General features: G+C 33.7%; 2 protein-coding genes across 2 annotated transcripts; both read right to left on the bottom strand.

Annotated features, from left to right (window-relative positions):
* Positions 1–5,323: 5,323 nt before the first annotated feature.
* On the bottom strand, positions 5,324–7,342 carry LOC115968690. The gene is made up of 2 exons (XM_031088164.1): positions 6,980–7,342; positions 5,324–5,704 (listed from the first exon to the last, which is right to left on the bottom strand). The coding sequence occupies exons 1-2, from the start codon at positions 7,200–7,202 to the stop codon at positions 5,565–5,567; spliced, it is 363 nt and encodes a 120-aa protein (XP_030944024.1). The 5' UTR covers positions 7,203–7,342; the 3' UTR covers positions 5,324–5,564.
* A 3,060-nt stretch (positions 7,343–10,402) lies between these two features.
* Positions 10,403–12,353, bottom strand: LOC115967443 (peptidyl-prolyl cis-trans isomerase FKBP13, chloroplastic). The gene is made up of 5 exons (XM_031086538.1): positions 11,931–12,353; positions 11,488–11,580; positions 10,978–11,038; positions 10,813–10,881; positions 10,403–10,698 (listed from the first exon to the last, which is right to left on the bottom strand). Exons 1-5 carry the CDS (start codon positions 12,291–12,293, stop codon positions 10,634–10,636), a joined length of 651 nt encoding a protein of 216 aa, XP_030942398.1. The 5' UTR covers positions 12,294–12,353; the 3' UTR covers positions 10,403–10,633.
* Between the last annotated feature and the right edge of the window lie 7,566 nt (positions 12,354–19,919).

Raw genomic sequence — 19,919 nt, 5'->3', positions numbered from 1 at the left:
ATGTGGATTTCAGTTAGTTTAATTAGTAAAGTTTTTATTTATATCAAAAATTTATTGATATTTTGATTTGATAATAAAAAAGTTATTTATTACCAAGAATAGATACCATAAGTTGAAACTCTTTAGAAAAAATAATCATATTACCTAATCTAAAAAAAGAAAAAAAGAAATTGCCATGCCAGTCTTCATGCCCAAAAGTCATTCTTATATCAAATAGAAAGTCACTCAAATTTCAGAGTTCAATTAGGCCAAACCCAACCGGCCACTTTGTCAATTTCTTAACCACAACAATAATCTTGAACATTGGTGGCTCTTGGAATTTTTTTTAGGGGTTGTTAAAAAAATTAAATTAAATAATTAAAAAAAAACTTAAATATATCGAGTTATTGACAAAAAAAAAAACAAAAAAAAAAAAAAAAAAAAAAAACACGCTAATACATGAAACTTTACAGTTTCCTTTTATGAGTTTTTATATTTTGAAATAGTTATATGATAGTTCGTTATTTGTTATCATTATTTATTGTTAATATGAGTAGGTTGTGACTATTTTGTTTTGTTAATTTTGTATAATATTTAAATTTTTATGCAGTTGTCATTAACTATTTATCATTGTTTTTATAAAATGTTTTCAACTGAATGACAAAACTCAACTCATTGACACTATATTAATTATTGACCCACACAACTATACTTATATATAAATTAATAATACACTAACTTTACTCTTTTTTCTTTTCTTGAATTACTAACTTTATAATAAAAATTTATTATAACATGATAACAATACACACACATGTAACAAATCCTCTATATTTCATAATTATTAAATTATGTAAAGTTATATTATATTTATGCTATACATGCACACATTCATGCACATCACAACTCACACAAATAATAATAATAACAACACACAATTAGTAATTAGACACATACTCACACACATATAATATAATCTATATATAAAATAATAGGTGAAGCAGAGAGAGTGTGAAATTGAATTCCGAATTAGAACTCTAATTTTGTGCCATGTGTCTAGAATTTGAAATTGAAGTTGAATTTTGCATCATGTGGTTAAATGTATGTGGGCTCATTTTCATTAAAACCACTTCTATGTATCAGGTCAAGTGAGTTACTGTGCTAATTAAGTTTTTTCTTGATTTTGTAGTCAAACGTGAAAACCAAAGAGATTAATATCGGTGATAAGAACTTGGTTTGGGTACATTGCATAATTTCCAAAAAGATAGCAAAGCCAGAGTTTGCATCTTTGTTATAAATTGCTTACAAAGTTTGCATCTTTACATTTGCACTGAGTTTCAGATTAAAGTGCTTTCTTCTTAGTTCTGACACTGAGTTTTGTTTACTATTCACTTACAAAGTTTGCATCTTTACATTTGTTATAAATTGCTAATATGTGATTAGATGCACATAATGCCTAAAATTCACTATCCTTATATTTGACTTTTTGTTCAGGTTTGGCACTTATAACAATGAAGAAAGCACTGCTGTGGACCGATGGATGATACTTTTTACAGGTTGCAAAGGAACTTAGTGATCAATGGAATCTCACGCGAATTGGAGAGGACCCGGCTGTAGATGTCTGGATGGCAGATGTGAGTCACTATGTTTTTAAAATGTTCAGTGAAGGTAAAGGTTATGAATAATGTAAATTTTCAGGAGAGAGATTTATTATTCTATATTTACGCAAGTTTGGTCGCCTTCTTGGAGTGGATCACTCCACCCTGTCTTTCTACTAGAATTTTTTATTCAGATTGTTACAATTTAATTCGAAATTTTATTTGAATTTTCCTATTGTTGTTACTATCATATATTATCATTCCAATTGTTCAATTAGAATCTAAAATTGGAGTCCAATTTTACTATACACGTGTACAATCTAATTATTTTTAATTTTGCTGTCATGTGCAGAAGCCAATGAGATGAAATTAATAACACATTAAACACTCATGCTTTGGGAATCGGTAGTACCAATCTAAATCCATTGGACCTGCTTCATGATAATACAACTATGAAGGATGTATAAAAACACGCACAAACCCCTCTCTCTATAAAAATAGATTGGAGAGAATTTCTTTTATCAGCCATGGAATTTCAGAGGTTTTTTTTTCACACAAATGCGCATCATGTTACAAAATGACCCATCGTAAAACTACAAAATGAGTACAACTCTGAGGATTTTTTTTTTTTTAATTTTAAATTTTTTAAACTGCGAAAATTTCAATCACCAATAGAGATTGAAGATTCAAAAGCGTGAATGGATCTTTTGGATAAACATTGTCACCAAGGTTAATCTTTCTATGTAAAATATATATACTGCTAAGTTTTGTTAATGAAATTTTCTGGTTAATAATATGAATTTAGACTTAACTGAGCCTTTTAAATATGAATAAATTCATGATTAATAATATATCCATTCCCGTGCGGTAGCACGGGGTTACATACTAGTTTATAATAAAGAGAGAGGCACTCACAACTCACATACATTCACTATTTACTCTTATAGTCAAAGATACCAAGATAATCAAATAAATAAGGGAGATGAGATCTGAGAATAAGATTAGAGATTAGATCGAAGAGAGAAAACGAGAGTGATCTATGATCTGTGTTGTTTAGTTTTGAAATAAGTTGATATGCATTGTTTGTTTGGTTTTGGATTGGGTTGACATGTGATCAATGGTGTTTCCTTTCAAATGACAACTACCTCCTCTTGCGAGGGCGTTGCAAAATACTTTTAAGTATAAATTAGACTAATAAAAAATATAATTTTTATTTTTATTTTTTAGGAGAGTTCAAATCAGAAGATAATGTACAGCTGCCTTAATCTTGTAACTACACTAAATTATAAAAAAAATTGGCCTTCCATGTCTCAGCTCTTTGTTTTTCCTAAATTTATTTTTTTTTCCATCTCTTTTAGAAATCCAAGTCCAACCATGGTTTTTTTTAAAAAAAAAAATAAAAAGGATAGACCAGATGGTCTGACCGGGTTACACATGGGAACTGAATCCTCCGTCAATCTTTTTGCTCTTTGCCCATTAGCCAAAGCTATCTGGTTCAACAGCCAATGGGTATTGAGAATGGAATGACTGGGTCTTTTGTCTACCGCAGATCTCATCCAATTCTTGTTCTCTCCTCCTTTCAAGGATAATCTCTCTCTAGATCTAAGAGTAGATTTTCTGCTCTTTGGTGCAATCCTCTGTGATAATGTTTGGAAGTAAAGAACTCAAGTTTGGTTTGAACATCATTCTGAGTTTAGATGAATAGTTCCCAGAATGCTAAGGCAGATTGCAGACCATATAAAATCTCGGAGTTTTGCTGATTCCTCTGGTGCTTCAGTTGCTCCAACCCAAGTTTGGTTCCCCACAATAAGGTCATATGTTAAAATTGGGAAAAATGTCCGTACAACCTCTGAACTTTAAGGTAGTGGTCATTATATCCCCTGAACTTTTATTTTGACTAATTTATTCCTTAAACTTCACACATGTGCCAAATCACTACCTCAATTACTCTTATGTTAAAATTTTTAACAGAATATGCATGTGAAACACACGTGATGTTTAACATACCAAATCTGAAATCTGAGAAGAAGAGAAATGTTCAAAGTGAGAAGCCAGAACCACTGTGGCATCCCCTCCCTCTCCCTCTGTGTCAGAAGTTTTGTCCCGCCGTCCATGGTCCTGTCACGCTGTTCAACTGCATATCCATCTCTTGTTCGATAGCCACCATGTTACTGATATCTGCATTCCAAATATTTTCCAAGATGCATCAATTTTGAGACTCTATTATCCTACAACGAAGTCTGATTTACAAGGCTGGAATGTCTTCACTGATGCTTGACCCTTCAAGTATCGTGTGGATGAATTACTTGGGAGATGTAATCAACAACAGGACAAAATCCAATAACCCCAATAGCCAAGTCCCCCACAATCTTTACCAACCCAACAAAGAAAAGTAACCAAAACCCACCAATCAAATTCCAAATCCCAACAACACACACCGAATTCATCAAAATATATATATATATATATATATTGTAAAAAGAGTTACATATAAATTCCTTTAATCAAAAACTAAATTGAAAAAAAAAGAAAAGAAAAAAGACTTTGTTTTATTTAAGGTTCTTGGAGATCAAAATCTGGGAGCTTCATAGGCGTAATTCCCCTTGTCCAAATCCATTATAACCTTTGAAAAATTGAAACCAACTGGTTTAAGAAATTTGAAACTTTTTTTTTTTTTTGGGTGTGGTGAGGATCCATATATGCGGTTGAATAGCACGAAGAGACCACAGACGGCAAGATGGACTTCTAGTGACGGAGGGAGGGATGTTGCAGTGGTTTTGACCAATTATCTCTCTCACTCAAAACGTTTCTCTCTCTTCTTCCACTGAGTTCAGAGCTCAGATTTGGTATTTTAAATATCACACGTCTCATGTGCATGTTCTGTTAGAATTTTAACAGCAAACTAATGGAAGTAGTGATTTTGCCCATGTGAAGTTTAAGGAGAAAATTGGCCAAAATAAAAGATCAAGGGGTGTAATGACTACTGCTCTAAAGTTCAAGGGGTGTAGGGACATTTTTCCAATTAAAATTAACATTTATGCAGCAGTTGGCCTGAGCTTCTCGACCACAACTATGGTGGCTAGAGATTGAAGAAGGGAGTTGGTATTTCGCTTGCTCACAAAAGGTGAACACCAACCTCCCTCTCTAGGTCAGAGGTGAAGGAATTAAATAAGCCCTATCTCTGGTAACAACCTTGAGACTGATATAATTACTATTGAGACTAATGATTTGTCAAGATGCTCTACTTGATTCCAGCGGACCCCCTTGGAGAATAAGATCCATCTTGTATGATATGCAGATTTGTCTACTCACACTCTAGGTAAATGGTCTTTTAATTGTGAAGTTTCTGGTTTCTACAAAGTCTTTATTCATCTCACACACACACACACACACACACAAAAACCAACTTGGCAAGGATCTATAACCGATCCCAACATTTTGGGACTAAGAGTTTCTGTTTAACTTTGTCCAGGGAAGGCTACTGTAGGATTTCTTTTTTTTTTTTTTTTTTTTTTTTTTTTTTTTTTTTGTGTTGGGTTGTTGTGGGTGGGTGGGGGGTTGGGGGGTTTGCAGGGCAGTGTGTTTAAAACAATAAACATCCACTTGCATAATCAGGAGAAGAAAGAGCTGGGACTTTCCTAACTACTTGTTCTTTTTTGCTTTTACTCCCACACTACTCAGTTAAAGCAGTCACTTGAATAAAGTTAAAGATGTCATTCAAATCCAAACCAAATTTTACATGGCAGTGATAGAACTAAAGTTTCCTGCATGTGTGTGGCAAAATTCATCCATGCATGTTAATAATTTCTATTAAAAGAAAAGAACAGGTTACATTCATGTCCAGTAACAACTTTCAAAACTGAATCCTAGGAAAAATAGAATCAGAATACAAAAAACACCTATCTTAAAAGTACCACAATTCTCCTCTAACCACAATGGGTTACTATTACAGTAAGAAAAATATCATTACCAATATCTGTTATGAAATCAAATGTGACTCTTCCTCCTGATGCCCTTACCACGACGCTTGCTTTTGCCCACCTTGAATTTCCTTTTGGATTTCTTTCCTATTCCACCAACAGGCTTTAAGGAACCCATGCTTTGATTTCCATCAGCCATCTCCATATCTGCAAAATGATGGAAGACAAAATCAAGATCATCAAACTTGAAAGTGTTAACATGCAATGGAAATGATGATGTTCACATTTCAAAGTCACTCTTAGTCAATTAGCAAATAGAGAAAAATCATGAAGCATATATGCAAATTGGTATAATTTTCTGTTCATTATTGTTTCTTATATTACTCAAAACAAATAATTCAACTCAACTGAGTTTTCAAAGCTGTGTTACACTCAGTTGGAGTGCCGTTCTTATGCCTTGCTCTCAAGAATGCGAATAAGGAGAGAGCTCAAGCTCTCACCAATGGGCCTAAACACATACTTTTGAATCCAAATATGCTGGGTTTGATAAGATCCTCAATAAGCTAGCTGGTAAGAAATATTATTATCACCCTTAATTAGTGACTAAATAGCTTTTACAGAATGAACTTAGTACACATTCAGTAGCATGGTTCATATAGAGAGAAGCTATATTCTTTTTTTGCTTTGCTCTCCTGCATGCAAGATATCATCCAACCATTGCTTATGAAACTAGAATGAAGCCTAGAAATAACTAACAACCATAGAGCATGAATAATTATGTTGATGTGTAAGTGGGTAATTAGCTCTTCATCAAAAAGCAAAACAAGCTATACAGAAAATCACCAAATAGCACCCAATTTTGTTCAACTAAAAGCCACCACAAAAGGAATGTCACTAATCAAAAAGTATACACGTCAATCACAGAATTCGAGAAAATGACAGTAATTAGAAACATAACTACATAAGGGAACAGTGAACATGATCATTACCATACAGTATTAAACATGATTCCTCGAATTTAAAATTAGGCATGGCTACAATCAGTAGAGAGTAACTCATGGGACCTAAATATGCATATATAGATCAATTACGACCCATAAAATATATATATATATATATATATATCAGAAACTAGAAAAACAACAAAGAAAGTTCACAAATTCTGCAAAATCAGCAAATTGGAATTGCTCAAATAGCCTTCAATCAAAATTAGTATGAAGAATAAAGCAGAGACAGAAAAAGAAGAGATGGGTAGTCAGAATTTAGTATTAAAACAATAAATTCACCCAAAAAAAAAAAAAAATCAACTGGGTATTGATCAAATAGCTGTAAATCGAAAAGGGTACGAAGTAATCAACCAAAAAAAGAGTTAAACAAATTGAATTCACAAAAATATCAACTGGGTATTAATCAAATAGCAGAAAATCAAAAAGTGTACAAAGAAAATCAACCAAAGGAAACAGAAAGAGAAAGAAAGCGCACCCATAGCGTTAGCAGAGGATGTTGTAATATTAGTGGTGACCAAGTCCATAGCTGCGGTGGTGGTGGAGGTAGAAGAGGCCCGTGCTGGAAGCTTAGGGGCAGAGAGAGCGGCTTCTTGAGCAGCAAGCTTAGCAGCGTCTTTGTTATCATAAAAAGGCTCTACCATATCTCTACGAATTGCACGAAGCCTCTTCACCCTCTTTGATCTCATTGACTTCGCCATCTTTTTCCTTCTTCTTCTTCTTCACAGACGGCTCTTGCTGTTTTAGGTTTTCTTTCTCTTTGTAAAGGCTTTTGGGGAGGCCTTAGGGTTTTGGTTGTTTTTGAAAGAGAGTGAAGAAGGGTTCGTTTGGTTGTCTTGGTATTTGGTTTTCTCACCTTGGATTAGGATTTTCCTGCTCCAGTTTAGACCGAACCAAACAGTATATAAATAACCTTTTTTCTTATTTTAATTTTTTTTTAATGATATCAGGACAAGTGCCAAAGTTTTGTCGAAATCAATTTTAAGTGATCTAAAATTTTCAAATTATTGGAACCGAATATTTTAGTGCCAATGTGTACATGTTTCGAAAATGGTACGATTTGTATATTTCTAGATATAAATACTCCTTCTATATTAAAGAGAATAACATAATTCATGCCAACTATTATCAATTATATATCGTTTATAACATGAAAATTTCAACCAAAAAAAAAAAAAATCATTTCATATACTCATCATGGAAATTTTCTAAAAATAAAATGAAAAATCAATTTTTTTTTGAAATAATCCAATTATAATTGAATTGTACATGACTTCTGTCTAATTAGGGAGAAAAATTGATCACAATGCTCAAAATTGTTTTTGAAAAAATATTATGACTCAACCCAAATTCTATTTTGGGTCGAAATAGGGTTATCACTAAATAGCCCAAACAGCTTGATAAGACTATTATAAATCCAGCATATGCACAAATATTGAAAATCCACGTTTGGAATTAGATTATTTAATTTTTTGCTTTTTTTTGGTTAAAAGTATCTTTTAACTTTGAAATTTTGGGAAAAAATAAATAAATACTGTACATAAAAGTTAAAAACTAATCAAATAAGCTTGACACAAATAAATACTAATAAATATCAATTGGTAAAAAATGAAACTTAAAATATGGGAGCAATCTCTTGCAATTCATTACAAGAAGATTTACATAATCATTCATGTGTTTTATTCACACTAGTTGTAGACCTGAGCAATGTGCTGAAAAATTTGACGATTTATTATTTTCGTTAATTGAAAAATAAAAATATTAGATAAAACTTATAAGTATTAATCTTAAGACCCTTCTTAAAATGATGTGATTATTTTATAAAAAAGTTTTTTTTTTTTTGTATAATATATTAGATTTTCTAGATTAAACTATTAGTATTTGTTATTTTAAATGTGATAAATTTTGTGATATAAAAAAATGAAATTAACACAATGCATTTGAAATTTAATTATATAGGCAAGATATTTTGTAAATAATGTAATGTGTGGTTGTAATTTGTTTCTAGTCCTTACAAATCATTCATCCTCTTCGAATAGAACTGAACTATACCTAAGTGAACTGAAGTAGACTAAATAGACCAAATTCAACTGAATTGACTGGACGGAACAAAATGGACCAAATAGACAAAAGTAGACCAAAATAGACTAAAATGCTACACTGATGTAGTTTAATAGGAGCTTAGAAATAATAAATGTAACGCTTCATCTATTAGATATTATATACATAGATGAAAATTTCAGTCATTTAAACAAATTGTATTATTATTTTTTTTAAAATGTAACATGATTAAAAGTGCCAGGGATGTTTTTGCGACAAGGGCCAGAAATGCGAAAACGGCCCAAATCTCCCCTTGGGTTCTTTAGAAGTGTTTGTTTATGGAGAATCAAGCCCAAAATTCACAATGTATAAAAAAAAAAAGCTAATGGTGCTTTGACAAGAGAGAATCAAAATGCTAACAACATAAGTTCAGAAAAAGCATAAAAACATAACAGGTCTGAAATTTTGACCCATAGTCACACAGAAGAGGAAATTGAGGGAGGTCGTGAGAAAGAGAGGGAAGGTTCCCCTGTACCCATATTTCCACCCCCAAGTTTCAGAATTGTGAGAATGTTTCCCGGTTCAGTGGGTTTTGGCTCTCAAGTTTCAGCTCTATGGGGAAAACGTGTTTCAACAGGTCTGAAACTTCGATCCACAGTCACACAAAAGAGGAAATTGAGGAAGGTCATGAGAAAGAGAGGGAGGGTTCCCCTATACCCATATTTCCACTCCTAAGGTTTAGAATTGTGAGATTATTGACTGGCTGAATGAGTTTTTGCTCTGAAGTTTCAGGTCCTAGGTAGAACGTGGCCCCCCTGTTTATGAGCTGAAGAGAGAGTTTTATATAGAGTTTGGGGTGATGCTCTTGACTGGTTTTTGAGTAGTGGAAGAGGCTTTTATCCTCTATGATACCAATTTGGTGTTTTGGCTTGGGTTGCTTTTGTTTAGGGAAGAGTTTGGTAAGCTTTTTACATAATTTTAGAAATAAAGGAGGTTTGCTCTAATTGGTTGCCTTTGGTCAGACATTTCAGACCATTGGGAGGCTCACCTAAATGAGGTCTAGCAGATGGAGTTGGCCAATGGGAGCCAAATATGTTTTAAAGGTAAAAGTGGGTTAGGGCAGAAACTTTAGGCCACAGTCACCCAGAGCATAAAAACTATTTTGGGATGGAAATTTTGGATACAAGACCTATTCCATGAGCCTGAGGTGCTACCAGTGTCCCTTGCCCACTCGGTAGCACGCATGGGCTGGGCTCATGCAGAAGGTCTGAAAGGAACCGACCCACCCTCCAAACCACACTTCCTCAATTTCTCCCAATAAGTCGCATGAGCTTGGGCCATGCTTAAAAGAATATAATATAATATAATACATGAATTGAGTCCATAGGGAAGTCGAGTTTGGTTGAATCGGGTTTGTAGAAAATGTGTCGCGAAAACGGGTATCAACAAAAAGCATGTGTAATCATTTGAATTTGAAGAAATTTTCTCCACGATGGTTTCTTTCCAAGTTAAATTTGAAGAAATCATTAATTGTTATTTGACATTGGGGAGAATGTTTGGTTGAACATTACAAGAAGTTCATAGAAAAATTTTGAACATTTTTCTACAACATGACATATGATGATGCTTATTTTTATTATTATTTATTGGTGGGGTGGATAGGGGAAGGAAATGTAACGATATCCTCCAATCCAGAGTTGGTAGAAAAGAGGCTATGGCTTTAATTTAAAAATTTTCCTTAAACTAAGCAAAATGAAAAATTAATAAACGGGTCAGCTTTTTTATGAATAATTAGGGTAACAATTTATTGGATTTTGTGAGTAATTAGAATTTTAATATCTTTGATATCAAGTTAGTTGGATGGGATCAGCAATCTCAGCATTCTGGTCTAATTCACTTTTGCAATGTATTCAACATCATATTGCCAAAATAATGATGTAAAATCTAATAATATTGTGTCTCTAAATGACAAATGTGCAGAGAAACATGAATGCTATTCGAAGAAACTAATATCATTTTCTTCTTCTTAACGTCAAAATTCATATTGAAAAACTGATTGATTTAGGCTTCCTGGCTCTTTGGCTACAACTTCTCATGCCTTGCCAACGAACTCTACATCAAACAGGAGAACTGAATCTGGAGGAATAATACAAGAACCTGCATTATAGAATATAAATTTATAAGCTTAAGACACTTGCACTATCAAATATAATAATTAATTATCTGATTAACCTACTCGTATATATAATTTAGCTGTAAAAGATTGCTAACCTCCTTTACACCCGGCACCTCTCACGCCATATCCGAGTTCTGGAGGAAGCTTTAGTATGCGTTTTCCACCTAATTAAGTAGGACATAATTTAATTTTAAGAAGAAAATTACAGATATATTACAAGGCAAAAAAATAGAATTTTCTTGGATTCTTTTACATTGTACCTGCAAGCATGGGAGGGATTCCATCACCTCCTAGAATGCCTTGGTCCCAGCCCTTGATGACCTATGAGATCCATGAAGATAAATCTTTTTAAGTATGAAATTTAGAATCATAAACCAGCAAAAAATGGATGGTTCTGCCCTATTACAAGGCAATTAGAATTGTGCAAAGTGAGGACATGGAAACTGATTTTGTTTCCCCATTATTTTATTTCTAATCTAAAACATAATTTGCTTTCTTTGACCTTATGACTATGGTAATTTACGCATCTGCACCATTTTTTTTTTCCAATATATTGATTGATTAAGTGATGAAAATTGTTTAACAAGCCAAAATTGAACAGAGGTCACTTCCCAGCCTGTAGGAAAATCTCAAACTAGCTAGGAAGGTGTCAACCTAAATTCATAAGCGTCTAAAAAAGAATCATAAATTCATAATTGTCATTGAATCTTGCCCCGTGCTAGCATATGATCACCATTAGTTTATTAAGCAAACACATACATTATACATACCTCGCCAACACCTATGCGAAATGTAAGAGGTTTCCCTCGATTGTAGCTGCTATCAAAAACCTTCCCATTTTCCAATTTCCCGACATAATGTGCCTGTTCATCAGTTCATTCACTGAATTACAGCACTTTTCATGTATAGTAAGCATATATACATATTCCATAAGTCCAGTGTTTAAGCAGTTGAACAACAGCCAGTTCATAACTTCATATAACAACTACAAGACGGGTATATATGCAGATTATTCCTACTGATTCTACTTTATACAAACATTTTTTCACGTTTCTGAGGCCAATAGACCAGGTACACACTGCAAAGAAGAGAGAATATGGGCTCTACATCCAGTATAAATTAGCTTGACAGACTTCCTTAGAATACAATTACTTTGACATCTTCGTAATGTACTGACTTAAAACAGAAATAGAAAGAGAAAACTATATGTCACCTTAATCAACTGTCCCTTGGCAGCCTCAGGGCCAGTTCCTACAACTTTATCACAGAAGGCAAGGCCGGAGGGAGCTACCGTTAGTTCACATGGAGCTGCTTCAGCTGCTACACTCTCTTCTGGTTGCAAGAGAACATCAAGAAAGCCAAAACAGAAGCTGAAACCAAGTGCTTCTCTTCTGCTGAGTAGAGTAATTGGGTTCACATTTTTTTGTACAATAGGCAAAGAGCTTTTCCGTGGGGACTGGCTTGAGAATCTGATATTTGATGCTTCTTTTGAATCAGAATTTTTTATTAGTCGTTTATTGGGTATTCTAAATTTTCTGGGATTCACAGTCCCAATTGAAGATGTCAGTGAGCTCATCTCTAGTCCTCCACCAACCAGTACTTTGAAAGAGATAAATTGGATAGGATTCTGCAAGAATAAATAAAAAATGGGACTGAGATAAAATGCAATGAACTACTAAGGGCCTAAAATTATGACCCAGAGAAGCCCAGCATTGCTCGAACTTAAAGCCCAATGTGTCAATGAATAGATTTGTTATTTTACACAATTGAGTGGCCCATGTTTTTTTTTTTTTTTATTTAAATTAAAGAAAAAGTGGCCCATGGAAATATATCTTTAAAAAAGGGAAGAAAAGATAATTGTGATTACGAACATGGCGTGGGATCAATGCCAAAGCTGCATAGCGTGGCTTTTTTATTTTTTATTTTTCTACCTTGAGATGTGTCACATTAATAAGGATAGATCTTTTAGGGATTGAGATCAGGTGCAATACAGGTATTGCACCTAATGTAATTGTTATGAATGGCCAAGAGGGAGGGAGTTTAATTGCAATGCAATTGTCAATTGCAATTGCACTGAATTTCAATCCATCTTGTAGCAAACTAACGGCATAAATAGACATTTGCAGAGGTTCTTGTTTGAGCACTATAATGTCCCAGTGATGTTGAGATGAATTAGAATCTGATACGATAAAGAAGTTGATGTCTTAGGAATTTCTATTCTGTGAGCTAAGAGTCATCTAGTTAACCCCCACATAGTAGTGAGAAAGGTTAGTTGATTTTGAGTGTTGGTCTATCTTAGTTTATGCAGGTCATAACTCAACTAATATCCTCATGTGTTTCTAACGAAGACATCCAAATTTAAATTCTCCATTCCTAATTATCAATTTATCAACAAAAAAAAAAAAGGGGGTTTTATGGGGGGTATTCTCTTAAATTTGTTTGTGATAGCTTGATAGATCTCTTTTATGGTGGATTATTTATGCACATTATACCTTTTTCTCTCAAACTATTTTATTTTTTTTACAGGTAGTCATCTGAGTATGCTCTTTGTTGGGATGAAAAATAGACTCCGGATTAATTAACCAATCACCCAAATTAATTAATTAGATTAATTATGCAAAGTTCAAATTAAGTTTGCGAAAGGTACAATCACGTCGCCAAAACTTTGAATTGAATAATTATATTTGATTTTTCCCTTGTGGATGTCATTATATGATTATACTTTTGGAGATTTTTCTGCTTTGATTACATATTGAGGTTGACATAATAAATATTAATCAGTTTAGTCAAGTGCCCGGATTCATGTAGCTGGGTCTGGGTCGTGACAGTTGACTTACCACCTTGGTTCATAGTATCTGCTGCATCCAACCATATGAAAGGGTAGGCTAAAAAGTTATTTACATTTTACTTCAACCTGTCAACATTATTTACAAATTGCCAACGGTACTGGACAAATTTATATTCCCATTTCATTCAGTGACATCCTTAATATGACAAAAATTTAAACCACAGAAACCAACTGGTTAACCTTATTACAATTGCAAAAATATGACACAAAGTTATATGGTAGTTTCTCTAAAAACAAGTGGTGTGGGGACATATTTATGTTTTGGTAAAACCGTAAAAGAAAAGAGGAACGAAATCTCAACTTGGTATCTCAAATTCAAATAAATTCCCTCAAAATAAATTCAAAAAATCAAGCTCATACACTATTCTCTAAATCAGAATAGTCAAGAAACTTAAAATAATAATAATAATAAATTAATAAAAAAGAAACTGAAACACTTAACTACAATGGTTGCAAAACACAAAGATATGGAAGGAGCGTGTGCACTTGTAGTATGGTTGTGAAACTTAATTAGATTGAAAATCATTATGATCAGATGATAAAATAAAAAATGAGCTTTGGAACATAAATTCTTTAGCAAGTTTGCAAAGATCACTTATATTGATGAGCTCTGGAATATAATTGATGGCAGTGAGGCCGTGAAGTGGTGAAACAATAGCATTCTCAGTCCAATCAAGCTTTTCCATTTGTTCTTGTTTAGCCTACCTATACCCAAACTGTCCCAAAGTGAGTATTTGTAACTTCTTTAATTGCAGAAGAAAAACCAAAGGAGGTTAGAGAGAGAAACATGAAATTCCAAGAGAAATCACAAAACAAAGAAAAAAATTTACACAAAGGTGAATTTTGAGAAAAATAAATAAAAGACAGAAACATACCTTAGGGTTGAGTTGGAATTTTGTAGAAAAACACCTCTGACCCGATTTTCGATTGATCAAGCCTAAGCTTCGATCGATCGATCCAGGCCGAGAAGCTTAAATAACTTCTGCAACAGTTTATTCCAACTTTACATAAATGAACCAACTTTGAGCGCGACTAAACAACTTGTTCTGATCATGGTTTGCCAACAATACACATTAGAGTTCTAAATACATAAAATTCTAAGTCTTTAGAACCTAACAAAAATGACAAAAATCTTGCTTGGAGCCTTTGACCAATCGAATAGAGAGAGAAAGAGTTTGAAAAAATTTGAAAAAGTGTATGAACACGTGAGAAACTCAGTTTTTAAAAAACTCTCTATACGATTTTCGACTGTTCGAAAATTAGATTCAATCGGTCAAAAATATTTCGATTGATCCAACACCAATCGAGCACTAATCGAAACAGATAGAGACTCATAGCAAATTTTAATCGCAGTTTCGATCAATCGAAAAATAGGTTCGATCGGTCGAAATTCTTGAAAAATAAGTTTTTTTGAAAAAAATACAGCATTTTTACGCAAAAATTCCTCAAAGCATTGAATTTTATGAATAAAATGCATGAGTATGAGATGAAACGTTTTTCCAAAAACACTTATTTTGAACCCAGTTTTCCCAAAATTAAGATTTTCAATCAAGACCCTTATATTTTCAAGCAACAAACATGTTTTGCAAAAACTCAAGGAATTTTCAAACTTGGTTGGCCAAACCAAAATCACACACAATAGTATGTACAAAGATTAGCAAAGAAAAACTTGTGTAGTGTGTGCATCTAGCAAAACCTTGAGATATATGTGAGGTGATATGTGAATAGAAATCAAGTATAGTTTCTACAAAATTCATCACATGAATTTGAAAGTGACTATCACCTAAAGAGTTACATTATATAACTCTCATATCTCTTAGAAAACAAGCTTGCAATCATGTATATATATATATATTTTTAAATTTACCTCATATTGTACACACCAATTTTATTTAGAATAGAATTCATTATAGCCCAATAATGTACACACCAATTTTAATTATTTAAGCCGAGGCTACACTTTATGTTCTTTTTGTGCATGTGCTACACTTTCTTGAGCGCAAAATCTTACAATATGCATTAAGGTGTTCATGATTGGCTAGTAAACAGTGGTAAGATAGTTATTTATACCTTTCTCTTAGAATTTTTTAGTCCTTACAATTAAAAGCATGTGACTTCAAGATCAAGATCATGTGATCAACAACTATAAACATCTTTCCCACATAACATGCACTACAAAGTTTCAACTAGTAAAGTGCAATAAATAAGCTCATCCAAGCTAAACAAGGTACATAGACATGTTATGTAAAGATAAATTGGCCAACCTTGATTTCAAATCCCAGAAAATAATGCAAAACACAATTTGCTTCCCTTTTTTTTGTTTTTTTTTATTATTAATTTTGAAAAGAAGAAACACAAACAGTCCTAGAATGAAATGCATGAATGTTATGCAATGCAAGTCCTAGAAAAAAAAAAAAAAAAAAAAAAAAAAAAAAAAAAAAAAAAAAAAAAAAACAAACAACAATGGTCACAAAAGGTAGAGCAATGAAGCACAAGGGCTAAGAAAGCCAGAGAAGACTAGGGACACCGAATCACACCAATTACTTGACGAAGTGTCTCAACTTACTTCTATCAAGAGGTTTGGTAAAGATGTCAGCATTCTAACATTCAGTAGGGATATACTCAAGGACCACAATCTTCCTTTCAACTAAGTCCCTAATAAATGATATCTAATCTCTATATGTTTAGTCTTAGAATATTGAACAGGGTTCTTAGAGATATTTATAGCACTAGAATTATCACAATAAACAACCATGGTGTCTTGTGCTATCCCATAATCACTCAAAAGCTTTTTCATCCAAAGAAGCTATGAACAACAACTTCTACCAGCAATATATTCTACCTCTACAGTAGACAAAGATATCCAGCAAGAGAATCCAGAATTAGAGAATCCAACAAGAGACAAATTTGACTCTTTGCTATAAAACAATCCATAATCACAAGTTCCACCTACATATTTTATGATTCGTTTAACAACATTTAGATGAGAAATCTTTGGATTAGATTGAAATCTAGAACAAATACCAACACTAAAGGCAATATCAGGTCGACTAGCAATTAAATACAAAAGACAACCAATCATACTTCTATAAAGTGTAACATCAACCGACTCACCGGATGGATCATTGGTTAATTTTGCATTGGCAGCCATTGGTGTTCTAGCATGTGCAGCATTATCAAGTCCAAATCTCTTGACTAGATTCTTGGCATACTTTGCTTGGTTGATGTAGATTCTAGAATTTGTTTGCTTCACCTGCAATCCCAAGAAATAGCTTAGTTCACCAACCATACTCATTTCAAACATTGCCTTCATTTTATCTACAAAAGATTGAGCAAGAGAATTATTAGTAGAACCAAAAACAATATCATCAACATAAATTTGAGCTACTACAAAGTAATCCTTATCCTTTCGTATGAAGAGAGTAGAATCTGCAAATCCTCTTTTGAAACCATGCTCAGTGAGATATGTGGTCAACCTATCATACCAAGCTCATGGAGCTTGTTTCAAATCATAGAGGGCTCTCTTCAACTTATAAACATCATCCAATCTGTGAGGATCAGCAAAACCCTTTGGTTGTTCAACATATACCTCTTCTTGCAACATTCCATTCAAGAAAGCACTCTTGACATCCATTTGATACAGCTTGAAATTCAGATGAATAGCTATAGCCAAAAGTATCCTAATGGATTCCAATCTTGCTACCGGTGCAAAGGTCTCATCAATATCAATCCTTTCCACTTGTGTGTAACCTTGAGCAACAAGTCTTGATTTATTCCTAATGACAGTGCCATGTTCATCTGACTTGTTCTTAAATATCCATTTAGTTCCAAACACATTTACTCCCTTTGGTCTAGGAACTAATTACCACACATCATTCCGAACAAATTGATGAAGTTCTTCATGCATAGAATTAACCCAATCAGCATTTTGAAGTGCTTCATCTACCTTCTTCGATTCAAATTGGGACAGATAGCATGAGTGAGTAATTAAACTTAAGGTTTTTGATCTTAATCTCATGTTATCATTCAAACTTCCCAATATAGGATCATTTAGTCTTACTCTAGAGGATGAACCTTTAACTAGAGATGTGGAGGTACCTTTTTGTTCTGATGAAGGACTAAACTCATGTTGTGCTTGTTGAGTCTCATGAACCGGTGTGGATGGTTCTGAACTTGATGGCACAGAAACTGCATCATTCAGCACCATCAACTCGTTATCACTATACTTCCTCACATAATCAACAAGAAATGAGTCATCAACCTCCATAGACTTATCTTGAACTAGAGCAGTGTTTTTTGAATGTACTTCTGAACATACTTCATCATTGATCACAACATTTGAAGATTCCATGACTGTTTTGATTCTCAGATTATACACCCTATATGCTCTACTTGTAGAGAAGTATCCTAGAAAATATCCCTTGTCACTCTTTGCATCAAACTTTTCTAAGTTCTCTCTATCACGTAGGATGTAACAATCACTACCAAATATCCTAAAATATTTGACAACAAGCTTCTTTCCTCTCCAGAGTTCATAGGGATTTTTCTTGGAATCAGGTTTGAAATACACCTAGTTGAGTGAATGGCAAGCAGTGTTAACTGCTTCTCCCTAGAAGGATTTGGGCAAATTTTTATTGTGTAGCATGACACGTGCCATCTTCTGAACAACCCTATTCTTCCGTTCCACTATTCCATTCTGTTGAGGTGTCTTGGGTGAAGAGAACTCTTGATGTGTGCCTTGATTATTGCAGAAGGTAGCGAGCTTGGTATTCTCAAATTCTCTTCCACGATCACTTCTGATTCTGGCTATCACAGTATTTTTCTCAACCTGCAATTTCTTGCATAGATGTATCATCTTCTCAGGAGCCTCAACTTTATCTTTCAAAAGCACAACCCAAGTATATCTAGTAAAGTCATCCATAACAACTAGAAGATACTTCTTTCTACCTAAACTTTGAACTCTAGTAGGACCCATAAGATCAATGCGCAATAACTCTAGAGGTCTTGAAGTTTGAACACTAGTTACAGATGGATGTTTGGATTTCACTTGTTTACCTATCTGACATGGTCCACAGATGTACTTATCTATCTTCTCAAATTTAGGTAAACCAATAACTACATCACACTTGGAAATCTTCTTTAATTGCTTATGACTTGCATGTCCCAACCGTTGCTGCCACAAGTCAACTTGATCGATCTTTGCACTAAAACACTTGTTACTTATACTTGGTGTTATACCATAATAGTTGTCAGCTGTCCTTACACCAACACACATACAGTCACCTCCTCTATCAAGTATCTCACATTCATACTTAGTGAAGAGAATATTTAGTCCATTGTCACAAATCTGACTGATACTAAGTAAGTTGGCCTTAAATCCATCAACATACCAAACATCTTCAAAGACTAGCAACCCTAGAATGTCCATAGTTCCAATGCCTCTGATCACATATTTGCTTCCATCTCCAAAAGTGACTATCCCAATCTTTCCTTCAAAGAGTGTCTTGAATAAACCTTTGTTTCCTGTCATATGCCTGTAACAACCACTATCCAAATACCAAAGACAAGAATCATGTGCCTTTAAGGTGGTTAAAGCAGTATAACACAAATAATTATCATCACATGTGATTAGACCAAGATGCTCAAGGAAAGATTTAGCAAAAGCAACAAGAGACAAAAACGACAAGTAGGCAAGTTGACATATAAGCAAAAATATTTTCTAAAAATCCATGACAACAGGGGTCAAGGATCAACTCAAAGATCAAAAGATCTACAACAAAAGAGTTACCAGCTCTGGTACCACTTGTGTGTTTTTAGACCCCTTGAAACATAATTGGATTAACCTAGTTAATTAGCCAAGTGACTACTTAGTCCAAATTTCAGATCTAGGTTAACACACAATTATATAATCATATCAATGTAAAGTGCGGAATATAAAGAACACAAAGATATGATTACCTAGGAAACCAAACCGGTAAAAACTTGGGGAGAATTTAACTTATCTATCTTCAAGGTAAACTTGAATCCACTATGAAAGAATCGAAGTTTTACAATAGTGACTTAGACCACTAATATCCTATTGCTACCTACCAGTAGAAAACTTATTGACACGACCACGTGACAGCTCCAAGACCACAGACTTCTTCTTTCTTGGATTCTCCAGCAAGTACAAGCACTCCTGCTTGTGTATCTTTAAGCTTTTATTGCAGCAACTGAATAATCATCAAGCTCTCAATGAAATCTCCTTCTTGATAATGATAATCCTAAGCATGTGTGAATGCAACTACCTCTCCGATCTCACAAGAGATTCACACACACAGAAAATAAAGTATCCTAAAATGTGGCTAGGGTTTT

This window comes from Quercus lobata, chromosome 11 (genome assembly GCF_001633185.2).
Source record: "Quercus lobata isolate SW786 chromosome 11, ValleyOak3.0 Primary Assembly, whole genome shotgun sequence".
NCBI classification, from domain to species: domain Eukaryota; kingdom Viridiplantae; phylum Streptophyta; class Magnoliopsida; order Fagales; family Fagaceae; genus Quercus; species Quercus lobata.
Note: the sequence above shows the minus strand (reverse complement) of the source record. Positions and strands in the feature narration are given on the sequence as shown.

Bases quoted from the DNA above. Each gene is read 5' to 3' on its own strand.
- LOC115968690 (XM_031088164.1), bottom strand. From the start codon at position 7,202: ATGGCGAAGTCAATGAGATCAAAGAGGGTGAAGAGGCTTCGTGCAATT. The intron at 5,705-6,979 runs GTGCGCTTTCTT...ATCATTTTGCAG, and splicing joins ATCCTCTGCTAACGCTATGG to ATATGGAGATGGCTGATGGA.
- LOC115967443 (XM_031086538.1), bottom strand. From the start codon at position 12,293: ATGAGCTCACTGACATCTTCAATTGGGACTGTGAATCCCAGAAAATTT. The intron at 11,039-11,487 runs GTATGTATAATG...TGGATCTCATAG, and splicing joins TTCGCATAGGTGTTGGCGAG to GTCATCAAGGGCTGGGACCA. The intron at 10,882-10,977 runs GTACAATGTAAA...CTACTTAATTAG, and splicing joins AATCCCTCCCATGCTTGCAG to GTGGAAAACGCATACTAAAG.